The sequence below is a fragment of the Scardinius erythrophthalmus genome, assembly GCF_964197995.2.
Source record: "Scardinius erythrophthalmus genome assembly, chromosome: 25".
Lineage (NCBI taxonomy): Eukaryota > Metazoa > Chordata > Actinopteri > Cypriniformes > Leuciscidae > Scardinius > Scardinius erythrophthalmus.
Genome location: NC_138245.1, coordinates 29,830,405 through 29,853,369, shown reverse-complemented (window position 1 = coordinate 29,853,369; position 22,965 = coordinate 29,830,405). Strand labels below are relative to the sequence as shown.

General features: G+C 37.1%; 3 protein-coding genes across 6 annotated transcripts in view; 1 reads left to right on the top strand and 2 right to left on the bottom strand.

Moving 5' to 3' along the window:
* Positions 1-5,315: 5,315 nt before the first annotated feature.
* her2 (hairy-related 2) lies at positions 5,316-5,879 on the top strand (the record flags this gene model as incomplete). Its single annotated transcript, XM_081357701.1, has 2 exons — positions 5,316-5,366; positions 5,478-5,879. The coding sequence occupies 2 exons, from the start codon at positions 5,316-5,318 to the stop codon at positions 5,877-5,879; spliced, it is 453 nt and encodes a 150-aa protein (XP_081213827.1).
* A 1,416-nt stretch (positions 5,880-7,295) lies between these two features.
* aldh4a1 (aldehyde dehydrogenase 4 family, member A1) lies at positions 7,296-17,345 on the bottom strand. 2 transcript variants are annotated; one of them, XM_081357891.1, is made up of 16 exons: positions 16,960-17,345; positions 16,794-16,841; positions 15,625-15,718; positions 15,436-15,528; positions 14,929-14,976; positions 14,647-14,802; positions 13,905-14,054; positions 13,726-13,800; positions 13,238-13,425; positions 12,323-12,396; positions 12,031-12,227; positions 11,166-11,213; positions 10,926-11,078; positions 10,254-10,375; positions 9,396-9,514; positions 7,296-8,478 (listed from the first exon to the last, which is right to left on the bottom strand). In XM_081357891.1, exons 2-16 carry the CDS (start codon positions 16,832-16,834, stop codon positions 8,366-8,368), a joined length of 1,671 nt encoding a protein of 556 aa, XP_081214017.1. In that variant the 5' UTR covers positions 16,835-16,841; positions 16,960-17,345; the 3' UTR covers positions 7,296-8,365. The 2 variants fall into 2 exon arrangements, with proteins under 2 accessions (XP_081214017.1, XP_081214018.1); XM_081357892.1 differs by having other exon boundaries at positions 16,794-16,966.
* Positions 17,346-19,225: 1,880 nt separating this feature from the next.
* Positions 19,226-22,965, bottom strand: part of iffo2b (intermediate filament family orphan 2b) — a 40,210-nt gene continuing 36,470 nt past the window's right edge. For 2 of the 3 annotated variants that reach the window (XM_081358108.1, XM_081358110.1), the window contains one exon: positions 19,226-22,374. In XM_081358108.1, the coding sequence (XP_081214234.1) occupies positions 22,269-22,374 (106 nt within the window). In that variant the 3' untranslated portion in view covers positions 19,226-22,268. The remainder of the gene's footprint in view (positions 22,375-22,965) is intronic. The other variant, XM_081358109.1, reaches the window with a different exon arrangement.

The window sequence follows — 22,965 nt, the reverse complement described above, 5'->3', positions numbered from 1 at the left end:
TTGTGTTGGGAATGAGGGTTGTGCTCCTCTATTTATAGGAGCTCATTAGCATTACAAAGCCATGAGTCCCAGTCAGGATTAGCTTTCCCACACTCTGAGGCCAGTGGGTGAGGCGTCCTCAACAATAGAAGAGGCATCAATTATTTCATGGTTAACTGGCCTCAGGGCTCCCACAGAGGGAATAGTCTTCCACACACCGAACACAACACAGGCAGGTTGCTGTACTTTTATTACCTGGGAACATCGCTGCTCACTGATAAGGCTTTGCAGATGGGGACTGTAGACACATGATAATTTCCCAAGGGATGCTAAGGACATATAGATAAGACGTCACACACCTTATCGGGAAAAGACAGATCCTGGCTGAATGAAAAATTATCTTAATGCACAAATGAGGTAGATTAGATGTGATAACAAAATTACACTTATAAAACAATTTCAGTTTTTTTACTTCAAAAATATAAATACATGCGCATTTATATATACATATGCACCCAAGTGAATTAAATATTATTTGTGATGCCTCTAACAAACTTTTTCAGTCTTCTTCACACACTGACCGGAATGCATTCACTGTGAATGTCAATTAAGCGCAATTATCCCGTGCTCTCAAGGATGGCACACTTCTGTTGTTCCAGGCCCCCCCTCCCGCCCTGAGAGAATTTTGGGTAATAAATGGACAGATAGTGTGGGAAACCCAGGCCGGCTCCTGCTCACACGTTCTGGAGTCAATAGCTGGAGCCCCTCCTCTGTCCCTCCACAAACACCCTTTGAACTGCTGTTCAGATCAGAGGCTGCGGGACGCGTGTGTGTTCTCACCAGCCTCGGCTCACATCACCTGCTCGTACTCGCCCTCATCACGCCAGCGCCCCCACACACGTCCCGTCATCGCATGAGCTGAAACATCTGCAGCAGAGGTGCAACCCTGACAGAGACAGTCTGAATGTGGAATCTCTTTAAAAAAAAAAAATGGAACATTATTATAATAAAACACAAATGATTTTGATGTTAATCTTTAGTATTTACATTGTAAAATAATGATAATAAAAACTATAAAAATCCTTGCTTATACGCGTGTATATATATATATATGTGTATGTGTATATATATGTGTATTAGGGCTGTCAAATCAATCACATCTAACATAAAAGTTTGTTTATATATGTGTGTATATATATTATAAATATATGTGTGTATATTATATAGACACACACACACACACACACACACACACACACATATATATATATATATATATACTTTATACTAATTGTGATTAAATCGATTTGACAGCACTAATACTGTATATATATGTGTGTGTGTGTGGATAAAATAATTAACTGCAATGATACAATTTAATAAAAATATGAAATAAAGAAGAGCTATTTGGAAAAATATTTTTTTTATCCATGTGAAGCAAAAGGAATAAATTATTTTTTTATAATAATTATTTTAATTTAATTAAATGAATAAAATACAATGATAAATGTAATAAAAATAAAATGCAATTAAATATAATTAATATTTTAATAATAGAAAATAATTCTAAATTAAATCGCTCTTACACCACAGAGCTGAATTTATAGTATCTTCAATTTCATATTTTGAATTGAACTTTTTATTGGTTACACTTTATTTTAAGGTGCACGTCTTTGTTACATTTAAGTACTGAGTTACATGTAGGTAACTACATCCATGTAGGATTAGGGTTTGGTTTAGGCTTAGTAATGCAATTATGAATAATTAATAGTTACATGTAACATGACACTGTAAAATAAAGTGTTACCTTTTTATTTTTTTTCACTCATTTTGGACCAATACAAAAATATTTTCTCTACACTCAAATCATCAACAATATCAATGGACACCATATGCCAGATGTTTTTTTTTTTTTTTTGGAGGGAAACTTTCTGTTTTCTTCAGCTTCTTAGACTCACATTTCTCAACAGTGACTCATCCTGACAGATGACACTGATAGTTTAAAGAATGACTAGCCTTCATTCCACCATAGACCCTCTCATCATTCAGAGGAATAAAGGCCCTGGTGCCATAATAAGACTCCTCTCTCTGTCACACACAAACAGTCGTTGTGTCCAGCTGCAGGGCCGATGCAGGTCTCTCAGTGAGGAATGTGTGAGAGCTGTGGTGTGTGTCTGCTTCCCACACTTCAGTCCCATTGAGCGAGCCGCCCCACCCTGCTGCCACTGATCCAGCGTGCCTCATTATTCCCTCTCTCAATAGACCATCTGGTCCTCTGCTTGCACACACAAAGCCTCTCGCTCTCCCACACACACCTCAAAGCTGCAGGTATACGCGCTCCTGAGGAGAGATTGATCTGCGCACAATCCCACGACCACAAACAAACATGGAAGCGTGTGTGCACAACACGTTTCTGCATGTCGGAGCATATACATGCAGATGGACATTCACTGTAAACCTCTCACGCAACAGGTTGCAATCCATATGCAGAAAAACTACAGATGTTTTCGAGATGGATGGATGGATGGATGGATAGATAGATAGATAGATTATATTTTATTTCTACATCCAAATAGACATTCACTGTAAACCTCTCAAGCACAACAGGTTGCATTAATGCAAAAAAAACCACAACAATTTAGATTTAGATTCAATCATTCAGTTTATTCAAAGCTGTTCAAATTATTTATTTTTAATAAAAAGAAATTCTATTTTAATTTTACATAGGCCTACATTACATTTTTATTATATATATATTTAAATAATAATACAAAATCCAAATCATTAAATAAATTAAAAATTAATTATATCTATTTTTTTTACATTTCTATTTAAAATAAGTATATAATTTGAATAGTGTCTTACTATGCCAAAGGAGAATTCAATTCAACAACTGTTTTCTGATAAAAAAAAAAAACTTTCCTTTTTTTCACCTCTTTTTTGTTGTTGTTGTTTAGTTTTAATGGCCACAAACACCCTGGCAAGACTTCAGGAGTTTCAATGGGGCAGAAGGTATTGGACAATGTCACAGTTTCCCGCTCTAACTGCATCTTTTCATGCGTTTGTGCTGTGAATGCCAGAGCATGTGATGCTGGAATGTCTCTCACATCATGACCCGAATTCCTCTCCGGCGAGAGGAGGTCAGGGGCTTCCCAGGTCCCCGTTTTCATGAAGAGAGGGACACTTCACACTGGGCACACAGCGCTGAGCATCTGCTTCCCTCACTGTGTGTGTGTGTGTGTGTGTGTGTGTGTGTGTGAGAGAATGAGGAGAGTGCTGGACAAGGGGGCGCCCACATTCAAAGACCCTTTTGCAGAGTGGGATGGAATGTATTGTGGCTTTACCAGTCAGTTTTGGCGGGAGATGGGAAGTGGTGTGGGAACGGAATTTGGGGTTAACTAAACCACAGCACCTCCTGATAGACACAGAGAACAAGAGATGCACTTGTTCACAGATCAGAATAAAGAATATTGTGCATTTCTTAAGTTTGCATTGCAATTTAAATGGAAATGGAACCAAATTAAAAAAAATGTTTTTACATTTTTGCAGGTAATCTGAGTAAAACATAAGAACCAGCTGATTCATAACACGCCTGTTCGTTGATGAATGAATCGCTATCCGTGTGCAGTATGTCAACAGATTGCATCTCCAGCTAATTGGTTTAAAACAACATTCTAGTTACCCGAAGCAATTTACAACTGCAGAAGCGAGCCAAGTGAACTGAGCATGAACCTTGCATGTGAAAAGCTGGACAAAACGGCTGTCAGCGCTGACCACACTTTCCCGCGCACAGGAGCCAGCTGTGCTTTTGAGCTCTTCAAAGCCTAATCCTGGAGCCCGTGTTGTCCCAACTTTCCCACAGCAGCTCTTCAATGGGGCCCAATAGAAGTGTGCCGCACTCCCCCCCGCATTAGTAATGCTCTCTCAATGAGGCGACCAGCCCTCCTGCGGATATATTGAGCAATGATTAACAGAATAATTCATCCTAAAGGGGCACACTTAACTGTCCCAAAACACTTCTTGATCTTAAATAAGGCGATGCCGTAAAATAAATAATATAAATATGCATAGCTGACATTAAAGGGATGGTTCATCCAAAAAAGGAAATTTTCAAGTTGCCATTGACGTCCTTTTTTTGCCATTTTGTCATTTTTTTCCCATACTATGGAAGTCAATGGATACCGTTAACTGTCCGATTACCAATATTCAATAAAATATCTTCTTTTGTGTTCAACAGAAGAAAGAAATTCATACAGGTTTGGAACAACTTGAAGATGAATAAATTATGACAGAACTGTCATTTTTGGGTGAACTGTCCCTTTAAGGCACTCACAATACACTGTCAACACAGCATAAAACATATGATATACAACACACTAAAACAAATACATACTGAATGACTAAACATTTGGTTATTGTCAACCTGTAAAATTGTTTGAAATCTGAAAAATAAAACAATATATGTTTAGCCAGCTTTAATATATTTATATGTAAAATGACATTCCAACACATAGCCTAAAATTAAAATGATCTGTTTTGTGGTTTTGCATATCTGAAGAATAATGCATGCTATAGGCTACATGCTATTACATATCTTTATTGTGTGTGTATATGTATATATATATATATATATATATATATATATATATATATATATATATATATATATACATACATACATACATTCATACATACATATATATAAATACACACACGTGTGAGTGTGTGTGCTACAGGCTACATGCTGTTACATATCTTTATTGTGTGTGTGTGTGTGTGTGTGTGTATATATATATATATATATATATATATACACACACACACACACACACACACACACACATACATATCATATATACTGTATACATGTGTGTGTGTGTTTGTGTTAATTAAGGGCTAAAGATACTCATTGTTAGGATTTCAAATAATTGTTCAGGATCTTTTCTGAAGGAGATTTTGAGCGGGAAGCATTTGAAAGTTCTCATAATCTCTATTCACGGCATTGATCATCTACTTTCCCGCCGGAACAGCAAAAGCACGCTGTCAAAGGCTCGTGCACTCTGCAATTTCACGCTTTCCATTTACCGCGTGCGCACACACACACACACACACACACACACACACGCACGCTCCAGCTGTTTTGCTCTATTGTTTGCCGCAAAGAAGGATCAGGCTAATTTAAAGTTTTCCTATTGAACCTTCAGCCACGTTCTGATTGGCTCAAAAGTGTGGGAAACATAAGACTCGCTGGAGAGGCGCGTATATAACGGGACTGTTTACCAGAAGAAACGCACACACACGACCAAGTGACAGACGGAACACAAACTGCAGCAAGAATGACTCCAAGTGTTTGCAAAGTGGCTCAGACTGGCAGGGATAAAACTAAAGTAAGTATTTACCTTTTTAGGAATTAATTTCCATTCCAAATTAATGATTTTCACAAGAGTGTTTACTTACAATCAGTGGTCTAACCAAACTTTGAACTTTTTTCCCCCCAGTTGAGGAAACCAGTGGTGGAGAAGATGCGCAGAGATCGTATCAACAGATGCATTGAACAGCTTAAAGTTCTTCTAAAAACCGAGATAAAAGCCAGCCAGCCCTGTTCTAAACTAGAGAAGGCTGATGTCCTGGAAATGGCTGTCATTTACCTGAAGAACAACACATGGCCACTGACAGCGTCTCCAAACGCAGACGCGCATGCGCAGAGCTACGCGGACGGCTTCTCCAGGTGCCTAGAGGAGACTGCGCGATTCCTGTCGCTTCACAACCAGCAACATAACACCAAACCACCTTTAAAGGGACGCTTTGACGGAACCCAGCAACCCAAAGCTGTCAGTGCGCCTGCGCGTAAAGACAGCTGTCAGATCACCGGAGAGCGCGCGCTCTGGAGACCCTGGTGATCTTCATTCATAGCATCCTTTTGAAGACACAGCGAAGAAAACTTAGAGAATGTACTGTTTTCTCTATCTAAGTAAAACATTGTTTTTATAAAATGTTGATGTAGGCAGCAGCTGCCATGACGCATAGAATGTACCAGTCTACCCCATGCCTGAATCTGAGAGCACGTGTATCTATCGCTTTACTTCACCCGCGTGGAGATTAACTTCATTTACATATTGTAAAAGAGGGCTGTAACCTCTGTATGTTTCTGCTGAAATAATCTTTTTAATGAGATTTGTAACCATTAGAGGTGTTAAATCTGTCATATTGATGGAGTGTGTAATATTGTCTCATGTTGAGTTCGATAGAAAAAAATAAACTAAAATTACACATTTTATTTTAATGGGTTTTTATTATTATTTTTTAAAATTTGTCACAACTTGATTTTTTTTTTTTTTTTACCAGATACACTAAAAATGCTGGGTTGTTTCAACCCATGTTTGGGTAAAAATCTGGCCAAACCCAACCGTAATTTTTTAAACCCAATGGTTGGGTTTGTTCATATTTGACGCAAACATGGGTTGAAACAACCACCAACCCAGCATTTTTTAGAGTGTATTTCATAATATAGAAAACAAATTAATAAATACTAAATGCACGTATTTTTTTTACACGTGTGTGTGTGCAATTTGCTATATATATTTTTGATATATCAAATATATATAGCAAATTGCACACATACACATACACACACGTATATATATGTATATATATATATATATATATATATATATATATCAAATTGCACACACACACACACACACACACACACACACACACACACATATATATATATCAAATATATATATAGCAAATTGCACACATACACACACACACACACACACACATACATATATATATCAAATATATATATAGCAAATTGCACACACACACACACACACATATATATATATATATATCATATATATATATAGCAAATTGCAAGACAATTTAAAGACAATTATTCAACAAAGCTTAAATAATAAAGCATTCTAATGCAAATGAATGCCTGTAATGAGAAATCCGCCATTTTTCAGGTTCTGGAAACGGCATGCTTCGTTCTCTAGTAGTGTGACAATAATTCACACTTGGGTTTTCTCGTCATAAAGTGCTGAAAGAGGAACTGACTGCATGAGAGAGGAAAGAGACTGCGTTCTCAGGCCCTCACATACAGTCCTCTTGATTTTATTGAGTAAAGAAGTGTGTCTCCACTGCCATATCTCCATAAAGCGCTTGTCTGAAGTGTGTCACACTCCTTTGATGGGAGTCATATAAGAATGTGTTACTGTGGGAGCCAGGGACCAGAGGTGACCCAACGCACATAAAACGCTCGGTTTGCTTGATAGTTGATTCTAACACAAATAAAGAAAAGCAGAGGCACAAACAACTTTTATATCAGATGACAAGGAATCATTCCCTCTCTCTCTCTCAATGTTTTCAGCCGTTCTTTTGCTTCAGGTCTTAAAACACAAAGTGTGAAGAAGTGTGTCTTAGAACCATGTCCTATAAAGAGGACCTACAATATGCAAAATATGAATCAAGTACTATATAACTGAAATAACTGGCCATTTGGCACCTTTTAATCAAATTTTTGTCTGGTATGGTACTTTGGAAGTATACACATGATAAATTCTTTATGATTTGTTAGAGGTAAATATCTTCACTCAAGCCTTATTCTGTAAGTTGTGAAAGAGTCATAAATCTGCGGTCTATAGTGATAAAACACTGCTTGAACATTTAAGGTGTCAACAGCAAGTCTGAATAGGATATATGGCAGATAGTATCCTGAAAGTCTTATTTTAAAGTTTATAATATGCAAAATAACACATAAATCCATCATCCATGTGTTTATTGAGGCACAGTAAGTTTTCAGATATTTTGACCAGGTTAATACCCTAATCACAAAACTGAAAACATATTTGCCTTCACACTGACATGTTAATGATATTAGAATGCTACAGATTTAAATTAGAACAGCACAAATAATTCTTATAATTAAAATTTCAAACGGAAGATCACATCAGTATAAATGTAACAATACAAATCACATGGAAACTGTCTGTGCAACTTTTTCTGCATGATAGAACTCACTGGATATATAGCGAAGTTTGAAAGAAAATCACATAGTGAAATGATGACAGATTAAAGCGAAAACGTTTCAGTGCATTTCCCAGGTTTGTTTGAATTGAGTATCTCTTCATTTTAACAATGCAGTGATGTTTGAAGACGGAAACCGGAGGCAGAAAGTTTCTTGAGTACATTCACACTAGCTTGTTTCCCGTGGTTTGCGTGTTGAAAGTTCACCAGCAGAGGGCGTTTGGTTTAGTTCTAACAGTCTAACAGCCCTCTCAACTGCGTTTTCAGCATGATGGGACGATTAAGAACAGGTTTGATTGCTTTACGAGTCTTGATGGAGGGATTCAGGGTTCAGGGCGGGACGGATCTCTTAGCCCATGTAGGGATATTTCCATTCTGTGAGTGGCACGTAGGTCTGCTTGACAACCTGTGGGGACGTCCACCGGAGGACATAGTGTGGGCCGCCGGGCTTGTCGTTGGTGCCTGGAAACATTATCAAAAAGCATGAGATAGGAACTTTATATTTTTGTTAAAACGCTTGAATTATTCAGCAAAAACCTGATTATTATTTGAGTTAGAACTACTTTTCAAGCTGAATTAACTAGTTAAGCAATACTGATGTAATTCCTTTCTGGTATCATCATATGTATTGTGCAAAAGTTGTTTGTAAAGGGTTTACTTGGAATAAGTGGTTATGTGGAAGCTTGTTTCCGCTATGGAATAAAAAAGGTAATTGGGACTTTTTATCTCACAATTCTAACTTTTTTTCAATATATTTTTTAGTTTATATCTCGCAAAGGTCAGAATTGCGAGTTTATATCTCCCAATTCTCAGGAAAAATCATTTCTTATTCCCAATTTCTCATGGAAGCTTGTTTCCGCCACAGAATAAAAATATAAAAAAGGTAATTGCTACTATCTTACAATTCTGAATTTATTTTTATTTAAAAATTTTTTGCAACTGCGAGTTTACATATCGCAATTCTGACTTTATAACTCTTTATATTTGAGAGTTGTAAACTTGCAATTGTGAGAAAAAGAGTCAGAATTTTGAGATAAAAAGTCACAATTACCTTTTTCTTTTTTTCTGTGGGAAACAAGCTCCTGTAGTTATGAGAATGAAGTTGAAATTCTGCATATACATTTGCACAGATAAGGGCAGTAAGGGATTTTAATCACAATAGTCAAATGCCAACATATACCCCATGTTGGCATTTGACTATTGTAATTAAAATCCCTTACTGCCCTCAGTTTTTAAAGAGTGTGTTTTTAATGCTTATTGCCTGGTCCTATGGATTTAAGGTTTTTGATGGAGGACTCAATTATTTTGACTTTAAATGATGCCAATGATTCAGTCTCTAGAGATTAACTTGATTGAATCTGAATGATTTTTGGTTTTACCTGATGCTCTGGCGCCACCAAATGGCTGCTGGGCCACAATGGATCCTGTAGATTTGTCATTGATGTAATAGTTTCCAGCAGCGTTTCTCAAGACCTTTCCTGCCTCATCAATAACAGCCCTAAAACAAGCAATTAGATTATAAATGTATGTTAAAGATACAAGTCTAGTGCAGAGATATGAGTGTCTGGACATTTTTGTTGAAAAGCTGGGAATGTGCTGATCTGGGTTTGGGAATGTGCTGATCTGGGTTTGGGAATGTGCTGATCTGGGTTTGGGAATGTGCTGATCTGGGTTTGGGAATGTGCTGATCTGGGTTTGGGAATGTGCTGATCTGGGTTTAGGAATGTGCTGATCTGGGTTTGGGAATGTGCTGATCTGGGTTTGGGAATGTGCTGATCTGGGTTTGGGAATGTGCTGATCTGGGTTTAGGAATGTGCTGATCTTGGTTTGGGAATGTGCTGATCTGGGTTTGGGAATGTGCTGATCTGGGTTTAGGAATGTGCTGATCTGGGTTTGGGAATGTGCTGATCTGGGTTTAGGAATGTGCTGATCTTGGTTTGGGAATGTGCTGATCTTGGTTTGGGAATGTGCTGATCTGGGTTTGGGAATGTGCTGATCTGGGTTTGGGAATGTGCTGATCTGGGTTTGGGAATGTGCTGATCTGGGTTTAGGAATGTGCTGATCTTGGTTTGGGAATGTGCTGATCTGGGTTTGGGAATGTGCTGATCTGGGTTTAGGAATGTGCTGATCTGGGTTTGGGAATGTGCTGATCTGGGTTTGGGAATGTGCTGATCTGGGTTGCTTAATGAATTTAATTTGCACACTAACTTCATCTAATGACATGGTGCAGCACTCACTTGTCTTGGGCAAAGACGGCTCCTGTCAGGGCGTACGGAGAAGTGTTGTCTATTAAGTGCAGGACCTTCTTATAGTCAGATTCAGGGTAAACGTAAACTGTGAGGATGGGCCCAAAGATCTCCTGAAAAAGCAAAGAGTTCATATATGAGATGTTTTATATTCACTGTTTTTGACTTGCTCTCATATTTCACTTTTCTAGTTTTAGAAATTTAACTAAACTAGTCACTAGTTTTCCGTCAAGTAAATTAAAGACGACCTATTTTGTCCATTTTCAAAGTCTTGATTTAGTTTTTAGGCTCTACTAGAATAGGTTTGCATGCTTGAATGTTCAAAGACACATCATTTTTTTCCATATCTCCATAGTTGCAGCTCCTCAAAGATGTAAATTAAAGCAAATAGGTGACATAATGCCTTCAATATCTAGATCCGGGTGACTGTGGGTGGTAACTGGATCAGCTGAGACCATACGTTTGTGAAGAGAAGCGTTAAATGAGGTTAAATGGAAGAGATCGCTTTATCTAAACAAACCAAAGTCCACCCATTCACCGTCCTGAGCCTGTGTGTGTGCGTGTGTGTGTGTGTGTGAGAGTGCGCAATCCTGGTAAAAAAAAAAAAAACAAAGGTCTGAGCCACTGTGCCTTAAATTGCCTGAAAATGCTAAATCTGTATACCTCATTCATGATTTTCTCCTGTGCGTCGGTGGTTTCAATAATTGTGGGTTCCACGAAATATCCTTTTTTATCATCACAGTTTCCTCCAGCGATGATCTTCAAATGTGGAGAGGATCTGGCATGTTCCAGATATTTCTTGTTCCTGGAGAAGGACTTGGAAATAAAAGACATTGTGTTTAATACTTCGACAAAAGAAAACGTCATGCTTTGTTAATGAATAAACAGGTAGCTGGTTTGTACCTTGTCATCGATAACTGCTGAGAAGAAAGTGCCGAAATCTTCGACTGGCTGTGAAGTGAAACAACAGAAAAATGTCACATGAACACTTGTGAGCAGCCATTAAAGGGGTGGTATAAGGCCCTTTTCACAAGATGTTAAATAAGTCTCTGATGTCCCCAGAGTGTGTGTGCGAAGTTTTAGCTCAAAATACCCCACAGATATTTTTATATAGCATGTTAAAATTGTACATTTTTGAAGGGTGAGCAAAAACACACCGTTTTGTGTCTGTTCCTTTAAATGCAAATGAGCTGCTGCTCCCGGCACAGGGGGCGGAGCTTCAAGAGCTTGTGTTCTTTTACCTCACACACACATGCACTGAACATTTCAAAAACTTTTAGCCTTTTATGTTCAAACCGGATTCAAACAATGATGGAGAGACTCAAGAAGAAGAGACAACATGTAGAAGCAACAGGACATTTCTGAATGGTTAGTTGATGAATTTATGAAGCTCATGTGTAGTTATCTTCTAGTCATTGATTAGCATATTCTGTCTTGATAATCTATAAATCATGTTCAGGGGGCGGGGTTTATGTAAATTCTAGGATTGGTGATGTCACTAACACGGGAGGAACGTTGTGTAGTCTCTACCAGCCGTTTGTTGTAGTCCTTAAAAAGCCATTTCTTTAAAAGCAAATATCTCCCTTTGCTCTGAACTTTGAGCGTTGTAACTTTGCAGATGTTGTTTCTGCTCAAACAGCAACATTACACACTAACTAAAGTTAGAAAAGTCAAATCATAATCAACCACCCCTTTAAAACATACAACCATGATCTGCTGAAAATTCAGCAGTCGCCAGTAATAAACGAACTCAAACTCTTCTACTTACGTCTCCCAGTTTGATCATTTTGTGCACATCCAGGAGTCCCTGTTTGATCTGAGGCCACAGGGAGTCTGGCACGTACATCCTGGAGCAGGCCGAACACTTCTGTCCTCCGTACTCAAACGCTGAGCGGATGGTGCCGGTCACCACACTGTCAACGTCTGCGGACTTGTGCACAAAGTGGAAGTTCTTGCCACCGCATTCTAAAACACAGGAAATTAAAAAATATTCAGATTTTAGAATTGTAAATCTTACACATCATTCGAATTGAATTCTCAATGCAACGGAAAACACAAACCTCCAGCGACACGAGGAAAATTCCTGTAGATATCCAGATTCTGGGCGACCTGCTTCCACAAGCGTTTAAAGGTTCTGGAGATGATACAGGAAAGTCAGATTGGAGCGATATAGAAATCAGGACATGTTTAACATCTGGAAAAATCATATACATCTTAAAGGGTTTTCTATAGCAAGTCCTATTTGTGTCGTCAAGTTCATTACACAACTGTTCAAAAGTAAATAAATTAATGTTCTGTAAGTCGCTTTGGATAAAAGCGTCTGCTAAATGACTAAATGTAATGTTATTCTGCAAGGATGCATTCAATTGATCAAAAATGACAGTAAAGACACTTATAATGTTGCAAAAGATTTTTCTTTTAAATAAATGCTGTTTTTTAAACTTTCTATTCATCAAAGAATCCTGAAAAATATATATATCATGGTTTCCATAAAAATACAAATGTTTTCAACATTGATAATAATAAGAAATGCTCCTTGAGCATCAAATCATCATATTTGAATGATTTCTGAAGGATCATGTGACACTGAAGACTCAGCTTAAATTCAGCTTTGATCACAGGAATAAATTACATTTTAAAATATATTCAAATAGAAAACTTTTAAATTAAAATAATATTTCACAATATAACAGTTTTTACTGTATTTTTGATCAAATAAATGCAGCTTTGTTAAGCAGAAAAACATTAAAATCGTACAAAAACGCAAACTTTTGAACAGTTTTAAAGTTAAAATCTACAGATTTTAGATTTCAACCATGCAAAAAACACCCCAGGGGTTTCAACTTTCCCTTTGCACTGCAACACCTGCAGTCTGACAAAATTTAACCCGGACAGAATGTTACACTAAAGATAAGAGTAACGCAATCACATTGCATACAGTATGACCGAGTCAACCAGGATAGAAGGAGACGTACGGGACACTGCCAGTGAAGTTAATGCCAGCTAGATGCTCAGAGGACGTGATGGCATCTCCAAACACCGGACCGTCAGCCGGGATAAACTGGATGATATTGGGTGGCAATCCAGACTCTCTCAGGATCTTATAGACGGCGTAGCTGGCGGACATGGCCGTGTCACTGGGTTTCCACAACACCACGTTACCCTGAACGCATATTTGTGATGAAGTCAGTGTTAGAAATGAGCCAAAACACTCAAGTGTCAGTGCACGTCACTGCAAATTGATTCATTTTCAGTAATATTATCAATTCGACTGCACTTATTGAACTGAAACAAAACTGAGCTGAATATACTATTGTCTTTTTAGAGCTGCTTTACAGCTGAAATTGAATTTGTTTCATAATAAAAGAATTTTGCAACATTAACACTATTATTTTCCTGTTATCTCTGTGAAACAATCTGTATTGTATAAAGAGCTATATAAATAATCGTGACAACATCTAACCATGATGGCAGGGGTGCCGGCAAGGTTTCCACCAATCGCTGTGAAGTTGAATGGTGCAACAGCAGCTACAAATCCCTGAAACAAGTCAAATCCAAGTCAATACCCAATCATGGCTTGCGCAAATAAATCCGTTACGCAATTATCTGATTCTTTAGGAAAGGCCACAGTAGGGAGCTCACCTCCAGTCCGCGGTACAGCATTGTGTTGGTGCTTCCATCGCTGTCCAACGGCTGCTGGTTTTCCAGCTCGATCGCATGTTTGGCATTGAACCTGAAGAAGTCGATGAGTTCTGCAGCCGCGTCGATCTCAGCCTGGATCACAGTCTTACCCTGAGACATGGAGCAGAGGACATCAGGAACTGATTCTCTAAGATTAATGAGAAGCCAGCAAACATAATCCCATGTGTAACAGACTAGTTAAAGGATTAGTTCACTTTCAAATAAAAATTTCCTGATAATTTCCAAGATGTCCATGTCTTTCTTTATTCAGTCGAAAAGAAATTAAGGTTTTTGAGGAAAAAATTTTCTCCATATAATGGACTTCAATGGCAACCAACGGTTTGAAGGTTCAAATGTCAGTCTCAATGCAGTTTCAAAGGTTCGACACGATCCCAATCGAGGAATAAGGGTCTTATCTAGCGAAACGATCGGTCATTTTCTATAAAAAAAAAACATTATTTCTCGACTGGGATCGTGTCGAGACTTTGAAGCTGCATTGAGACGGACATTTGAACCTTCAAACCGTTGGTTGCCATTGAAGTCCATTATATGGAGAAAAATCCTGGAATGTTTTCCTCAAAAACCTTAATTTCTTTTTGACTGAAGAAAGAAAGACATGGACATCTTGGATGACATGGGGGTGAGTAAATTATCAGCAAATTCGAAAAGATCGAGGGGTTGCTAAATGTTTGTGAACACGCACCTGTCCGATCATGGTCTTGGCCAGAACGTCTGCTCTCTCGGGTCCACTGATGATGTCAGCAGCTTTGAAGAACACCTGGGCTCGATCTGCAACCGGTTTAAGATCCCATTCCCTCCGAGCAGCTACTGAAGCCTCAATGGCTTTATTGATCAGCTCCTAAAGACACAAACCAGACCAAATGATGATGCGAAATAACACATTTGAAATGATGAGTTCAAGTGAGGTGTTCAATAAAATCTCTCATATTTTGATGTTATAATTTACACTAAAAACATACTGTACCTTATCAGCGTAGCAGAACTTGGACACTTTGTGAGAGTGGTTGAAGGGCTATGAAGAAGAAAACAAAAGAACTAATTAACATAACATCACTAACTAAACTAATATCACACTGAACATGATTTATTAGAACAATAAATCAATATCTATATACATGTATGTACATCAATGTAACATAATTATATAAATTGTGAGAAAAGCCATTGTAAAAACTGGCCGAGATGTTTATTTAAAGTACAACACAGAAATACAACACAATAATAATAAATGGATTTTAAATATTGACTTAATTGAAATTATTTCATTTCAAGTGCAACAGAAAAATATAATAATAATAATAATAATTGGACCTTAAATGTTCATTTAAATGTATGTTGTGCATGGCACAATATTAATAATAAACATAATATTTCATGCTGTGATGAACTCCAGAGGTATCGCCGACTATTTCGCTGTAAAAGAGCAACAGATCACATGTTCATACAGAAACCAGAGGAATGATTAACTCACAGACAGCTGGTATCTGATATCTTTGGTCCACACTTCTTCATTTCCAATCACACATGGAATCTCTTCTGTCTTTCCCTTTAAGTTTTGTAACACCTTATGATCAAAGTAAAACAGAAACGGTCAATCAGATACAGGACATCCGATTCAGTGTGTGTGTGTGTGTGTGTGTGTGTGTGTGTGTGTGTGCACCTTCTCCAGGTCTGATCTCTCTTTACTGCCCTCTTTAAACCCGAGAATGGGTTCATTCTTCACCTCCACCGCTGCACACGAGAAGGTCTTGCACCTGCAGAGAAACAAGCTTGCTGTTACTGAGTCTTCAACACTTCTCAATGAATCTGAATCTGCTTTTTCTTTAGTCTCGTTTAGTCACGCAAAACACAAGCCTCTCAATCAGTAACTTATATAAAGTCATCTAGACAGAATGGCTTCAAGAATAACTTGTTGTAAATCCATAACAGGAGACAATTAGGTCACTTTAGTTTTGAATGCATCCAGCTGAAAGACAGCTGCTTATTTATTAAAAGAATAAATATTATTTTAAATACTATTTTTAATGTTTTTGAAAGACGTCTCTTTTAGGCTGCATTTATTTGATCAAAAATAGAGTAAAAAAAGTAATATTGTGAAATATTATTACAATTTAAAATAATGGTTTGCTATTTTTATATTATTTTAAAAATATAATTGATTTCTGTGATGCAAAGCTGTATTTTCAGCATCATTACTGCAGTCTTCAGTGTCACATGATCCTTCACAAATCATTCTAATCTAATTCTATTCTAATTCTATAAAAGTTGTGCTGCTTAATATTTTTTATAACCTGTGAATATTTCTTTGATTAAATTTCTTTATTGAATAAAAAGTTTAAAAAAGAACAGCATTTATTTTAAATAGAAATCTTTTGTAACAATATACACTACTGTTTAAAAGTTTGGGGTCAGTCATTTTCTCTTTCTTTAAAAAAAAAGAAATTAATACTTTTATTCAGCAAGGATGTTAAATTGATGAAAGTGATAGTAAAGAAATGGTTCATTGTGTCAATGTTTCCTTTATACAGTCTTTCAGTGTGTGTATTATGCTTATGAATAGCTTGATCTACAGTAAAAACAATGAGAGGCACTTGTGCAAACAGATCTCAGCAAGCTAACAGCGGGAGGACAAGTTTCTTGAGCCATTATATAACACAGTCTGCCTAATAGCACGTAAAATGCAAACTTCCAAGCTTACACACTTCACATGATGATGCACAAGCACACGATTATTATTTTTCAATGCACAAGGTGACACATGTCAAATAGGCATCAGAAGACTCTCAGAGTGAAAGTCATGTGTAAGTCCATGTGCAATCGCATACATACCCCTTCCAAGACTGACAGATGACAGATCTCACTCGTAGCATGTTTAATCTGGATGTACAGGGGAAGGAGAGATTTTATATATATGTATTACAACTAAAAAAAAAAACACCTATGTGTATCCTTCTGCTGAGGAACTATAGCGCTAAAGTAGTATTAGAATACTTACACTCTCCAAGATCACAGACGAAGTCACTTGAATGGAGGAGAGCTATCACTTCCGGGATAGGGGGGGATTTCATGACAGGCGAAATGTGTTGAGCCGTTACATTTCATAATAACATTTTCTAATAAAAATAGATACTAGTGATTAACTGTTTTATTTAAAATTGTAAAGGTAAGTTTACCGGCTCATTATAAAAATATATATATATAATTTCAAGTTAAGCGGCGCCCCTGTTGTTCATAAATGGAACAGGCAAGAGGGCGAGTCTCTCACTGGCCAATCAGCTTTCGAGACGTTCTGCTCCCAGTGAAACATAGAGTCGTTTTTCATACATTGGGTGCTTCTCAATATCCCTCCTCGTCTCCTCTCTCCTCCGTCCTCCATCCTATGACCCGGAAACCGATCGAGCTCAGCCATCTTGAAGGATCTCAATTCTCTAATTGCACCGCGAGGAGTCGAGGATCGAGGAGTTAGGAGGCTTCCTGAGGAGTCATGAGCGAGGATACACAGGTGGATCCTATGCGGAAGAGTTTTATCGACTTAAACGTGACGCACGTCTAAATTCTCCTCCCCCTTCACATCGGTCACAATCATTTCAATTTATACGTTACCTTTGCAGTTTATATAAACCACACATCTCACATATTTCAACAGGGTATCTTGCTTTATTATTATTTATTATTAATTTCTTAAATAAACAAACTTCAACAACATAAGGGCAGATCCTTTGAGCGCTGCTGATGACGCGATGAAGTGACGCTCGAGTGATCAAGGATTCCAGTGTATAAAAAAAAGTTACATTCGATTCCTCCATCCTCGCGTCTTTTCCTTGCAGCCTTCCCTCGCATCCTACAGGGGGCGGAGCTGAGACGCGAGGAAAGGAAGCGAGGAGAGGAAACGAGGATGCACAAATAAGAATTGAGAAGCACCCAGTGTTTCTATTAATAAAATATTTAAATGTTATGCCCATTTGCCAATATAGTTTTTTTTTCTGCAGTCAAAACTAGGAGTTTAATCAGTACAGCACTAAATGTGTAAAGTGTTCATACTTAACACACAGAGTTGGTGTTAAAATCTATTTTTTAAATATCAATTCTACCTTAACCACGTGACGCACCCACATACGTCCTTAAATAATGTTTACGTTTGTGGAGGGCGAGAGAATGTGTGTGTGAAAATTCTTTTTCCGTAATAATATTTACCGCTGCACTTCAAATTAACACATTTGCAACGGCTTCGAACGTGGCTCAACTAATCAGAAACAAGGATGAACTATCCGTTTTATAATTACGTTTTTAACACAGAATTAGCATCTAAATTTCATCATGGCCTCTAGGCTTCCCAGGTAAGAGACAAGTGTGTTTACATTGAGAAGATGTTGTAATGAGACTATAAGAGAACATGTCCACACACCTCCAGACAGAGCCAGAAAAAGCATAATATTCATGTAGTTTGAGGCTTTTTTAAACGTCCATACCTTCCCCTATTCAGTCTGAAGTTCTGAACAGTTAAAACTCGAATAACTTTACATTGACTATCATAACTGTCCATTTGTATAACATCTCAAAATTGTAAATAACATATCTGTACATTCATAAAACTATATATATATAAAATAGTGATTAATCATTGCACAGCACTAATTTATTATATATATATTAGTGCTGGGCAATTAGTGCTTATTTTGGATTAGATTGTTTAATCTAATTTTTTAAATTAATTTAACATTAATTTTACATTAATCAGTTTACATTATATGTGTGTGTATTGTGTATAATTATTTGTGTATATAAATACACACATATGCATGTATATATTTAAGAAATATTTGCATGTATATACTATATATATATATATTTATACACCATTTATATTATATATACATATAAATATTTTATACTGTATATAAATAACACATTTTTCTTAAATATATGCATGTGTGTGTATTTATATATACAAAATAATTGTACACAGTAGTACACACACACACACACATATAATGTAATCCAAAATGTTTATTTTGGATGCGATTAATCATTGCCCAGCACTAATTTATTTATATATATATATATATATATATATATATATATATATATATATATATATATATATACTGTATATATATATATATATATATATATATATATATATATATATAAATATTTGTGTGTATGTATGTATATATATATCAACATAAACACTAAACAAATTGTGTTTTGTTAAACTTAATCATTATGAACAAAAGGACCTCAACAACGCAAATGAATCAATTATGTTTATTGTTTGACCCAGCACCAATTACATTCATTATTTTGAAACATACACCAGTTGCTCACACACCAGGAAACCTCATCTGCAGCATAAACCAATGACAAAGACAACATAGAAATGTTCCAATGCATGTGTACTGATCATTTCAGATGTCAAAGTAATTATAATAAAAAGAAACAGTGCTATGACAAGGATGCAAGCCACAGATGTTGCGAAAGCCACTACCTTACAGAAACTGTAAATCTGTTGTATAGGCTTTCTGTGAAGCTCGCTGATGCTGGTACGATGATCACTTGCTGATAGGGGTCTAATGAACTGGTGTTTTATGCTCTATTCGAAATTCCATTTTAATTCAGAAGTAATTGTGCAACGTCACTGTATATGCAGCTTGGCGGACAAAACCCGTCTTCAGAAAAGACCTCATACGGTAATGTACTGTGATGTAAAATAAGGCAAACGTGACCCAAATGAGCAATAACATCCAGTGTTTTATCTTGTGTCTGGTGAACTAAATAACATTTTCTATGAGCTCATCTGTACATTCATTGATAAAGGCATGATGTGATAAGCGTTTGTACCCTTTATAGGAAAACCAGCATGATTGATGTGCAGACAAAACAAAGGCCCGAAACATATTCTATGCAAGTACGTGAACACAAGCGCTACACAAGCTCGATTTTGTGTGTTGTGTACGCTTATGAAAGTTCACACAATATGACCCCATCATTACAGTTTCATGTTTCACAGATTTTTCAACCTGCATTTGCTGCCATTTTGTGCTTTTCTTTAAATGAACAAACATGAACACAGTTTTACTTTCTCATCCAGTTTCAGTTAGAAAGCTCTTCCGAATACAACATTCAAGTTCAAGCACAAAGATATTTACCAAATCATACCTTTGTTTTGGACACTTGGAGAGATGCTTCTCATTTTTCCTCTATAAAGACTATGAACAATGGAAATAAATCAGAAAACACGCAACATGCACTTTTTCCAATTCACCTCGCGATGCTGCCCTTTGCCCATTTCTTAGTTCATAAATCATAAAATAGATTTTAACAAGAGGCATCTGACCCATATTATGGATTCAGATTCAGAAAAGACAAAAAATAGCTTAATTTTCACCATAAACGATAAAAAAAATAGACCAACAGTGTTTCAGGTTAAAAAAGGCGAGAACTCAGTGCAGGTTTTATTTTTTTCTAGGGAAAAGCATCCAAATTGGCCCTGGATACCCTGAACAATATAAAAACGTGAATTTTATACATTTATAAAATTCAAAAGCCAGACTTTATTTCATATTTGATAGGTTTGGGTATCAAATACACAAACCAAATTGCTAAATTTACAGATGATTTTATCAAATATGATATATCAGCTCTTTAGCTAATAAAATGAATGAACAAAAACAATGCCCACCAACTTATTTACTACAAAATATATATTTTAAAAACCCTCTGCAACCATATTTTGAGCTTATAATTACATCTTTGAGCTATAATTAAATCACTTATCAGTTTAATAAACCCATCAAATTTTCCCATATTTTTAGATTAATATAATTAAAATAATACGTATGAACAAATTTTTAACCCATGAAACATACAAGATTAAAATGCAAAATATAAAGACACCAAGCAAGACAAACACAAAGGCAATTAAACCTCATAGATACAGAAACTTTATAAGCCATATCCATGAAAACAGACGCCGAATCTGTACGGAACAGCGGCCATCATGAGGACCTCAATGCAACTTGTCCCATAATCCTTTGCTTTTGTAACTATTGAATTTACATATATTTTTAGACATGGGTATGATTTCAGATAAACCCAACCCCAGCTAACAAAGTATGTTCTCCGAACATTCAAAATGTCCATGAAAAATGTTTTAAAAATGTTAAAGAAACATTCCATTTTGCAAACATTCTGGGATTGTTACTTTTGAATGTTCTCTGAACATTCCGAGACAAGTAGTAACATTTAAAAAATTAATGTTTTTGTGCTAACATTTTGAGAACATTATTAAAGACCATACAACAACAAAAAAAAGTTCTATTAACGTCACTGAAAGATCGTTTGTTCACCATTTTGAGAGAGCCTTGCCGGAACGTTCCCTGTTGGCTGGGACATGGTCTATATACAATCAAAACCTCCACCGAAAACTCTTGACTATTTAGCCTAGCAAAGAAATGAGCTAAGACATCAAGAAAGTCCCCATACAATCAACAAAATATATTTGATTATTTCCCTCATGATTATAATGAGTGCAACTTTAAAAAGTAGTCGAAATGCAGTAAGGCCATCCAAAATGAACCTGCAATATATACAGTATTTAGGCACATATCTGTAACCCTTGAAAAAGCTTCCATCATCATTGGTAGCAGCTCGAAATGATGTGACGCTGTTCCACAGATTCTGTGCGTAAACATTGTGAGGCCTGTGCAACACTTTAAAAGACACGAACAGAGGAAATCAATCGCCTGCGCTGCAAACAAAGGCAAATCATAAACACAGATCACGAAATAAGGCCGATTGCATAGAACGTGAGCTTGCTCTGTGTTCCACTTTCGCGACTGGGTTCGGGGCTTAAAAGGCCGAAATGTTTCTGCAGTAAACCGTCGATTTCTGAAATTGTTTTTTAGAAAAATAAAAAGCCACAAATGTTCTGATGCGTTTGATCAGAGGGGGTTCAGTCCGTTTTGGTCTGATTGGCTTTCAGTCACTGAACGTTTTCCAGTTTCTCAAGATATGGATTTGGGGTTGATCAGGTGTATTGTGTGACGTATTTTGGCTGGGACTGATCCGATTCATAGCAGAGCTGTTGCACCGTGTGACGCATCGATATTGATGTCAAGCACAAAAACAACCCTCATCAACTCCGCCCCACTCTGACTCGGAGACGGTAAAGCACCTACAGGATTTTGGGTTTGTGGGAGTGGGCTCTGTCCCTCAGTATAAAGCCATTGGCCGATTGCTGGGTGGCCCGAGAGCTGATTGGAGCTCGTGGGGGGAAGAGGGCGGGGCCTGGCTGGGCAGGTATCAGCTGATTGGCCCCTCCGTCTCTCCATCCTTGTCTGACTCGTCTTGTATCTCGTCAGTGTTCCCTGAGTCACTGCTCGCGGTTGAGCTGATGGAAGGAGAATTTCTGAAGGAATGAGATATTGTACGCAGTCACATTTTATGATAAATAGAGTTGTCAAAAGTACAGAAGTCGGTGCTGAGATTTTAGAAATGTGACGATACCAGCATTTCCCTCTAGCTTATGAACGCTGTTGAATGGATTCTTTAAAACCTCTGATTGGCCATTGTGTTCACACGCTCAACATATGTCTCTGATTGGCTACAATAATCAACAATGACATCTTTGATGCTCTTTATCAAGCGCTTACAAAGATACACACGAGAGCGCTTAAAAGCAGGCGTCTATATTAGGGATCTGCTGATGGACGCCGCTTTTAAACGCTCCTGTTTGTATCTATGCAGGCACTTGATGAAGAGCATCAAAGATGTCCTTGTAGATTATTGTAGCCAATCAGAGACATATATGTTGAGGGCATCAACACAATGGCCAATCAGAGACATATATGTGACCCTGGACGACAAAACCCCTTTTTTTGGTGTATACATCATCTGAAAGCTGAATAAATAAGCTTTCCATTGATGTATGGTTTGTTAGGATAGGACAATATTTGTCCGACTATTTGAAAATCTGGAATCTGAGGGTGCAAAAAATCAA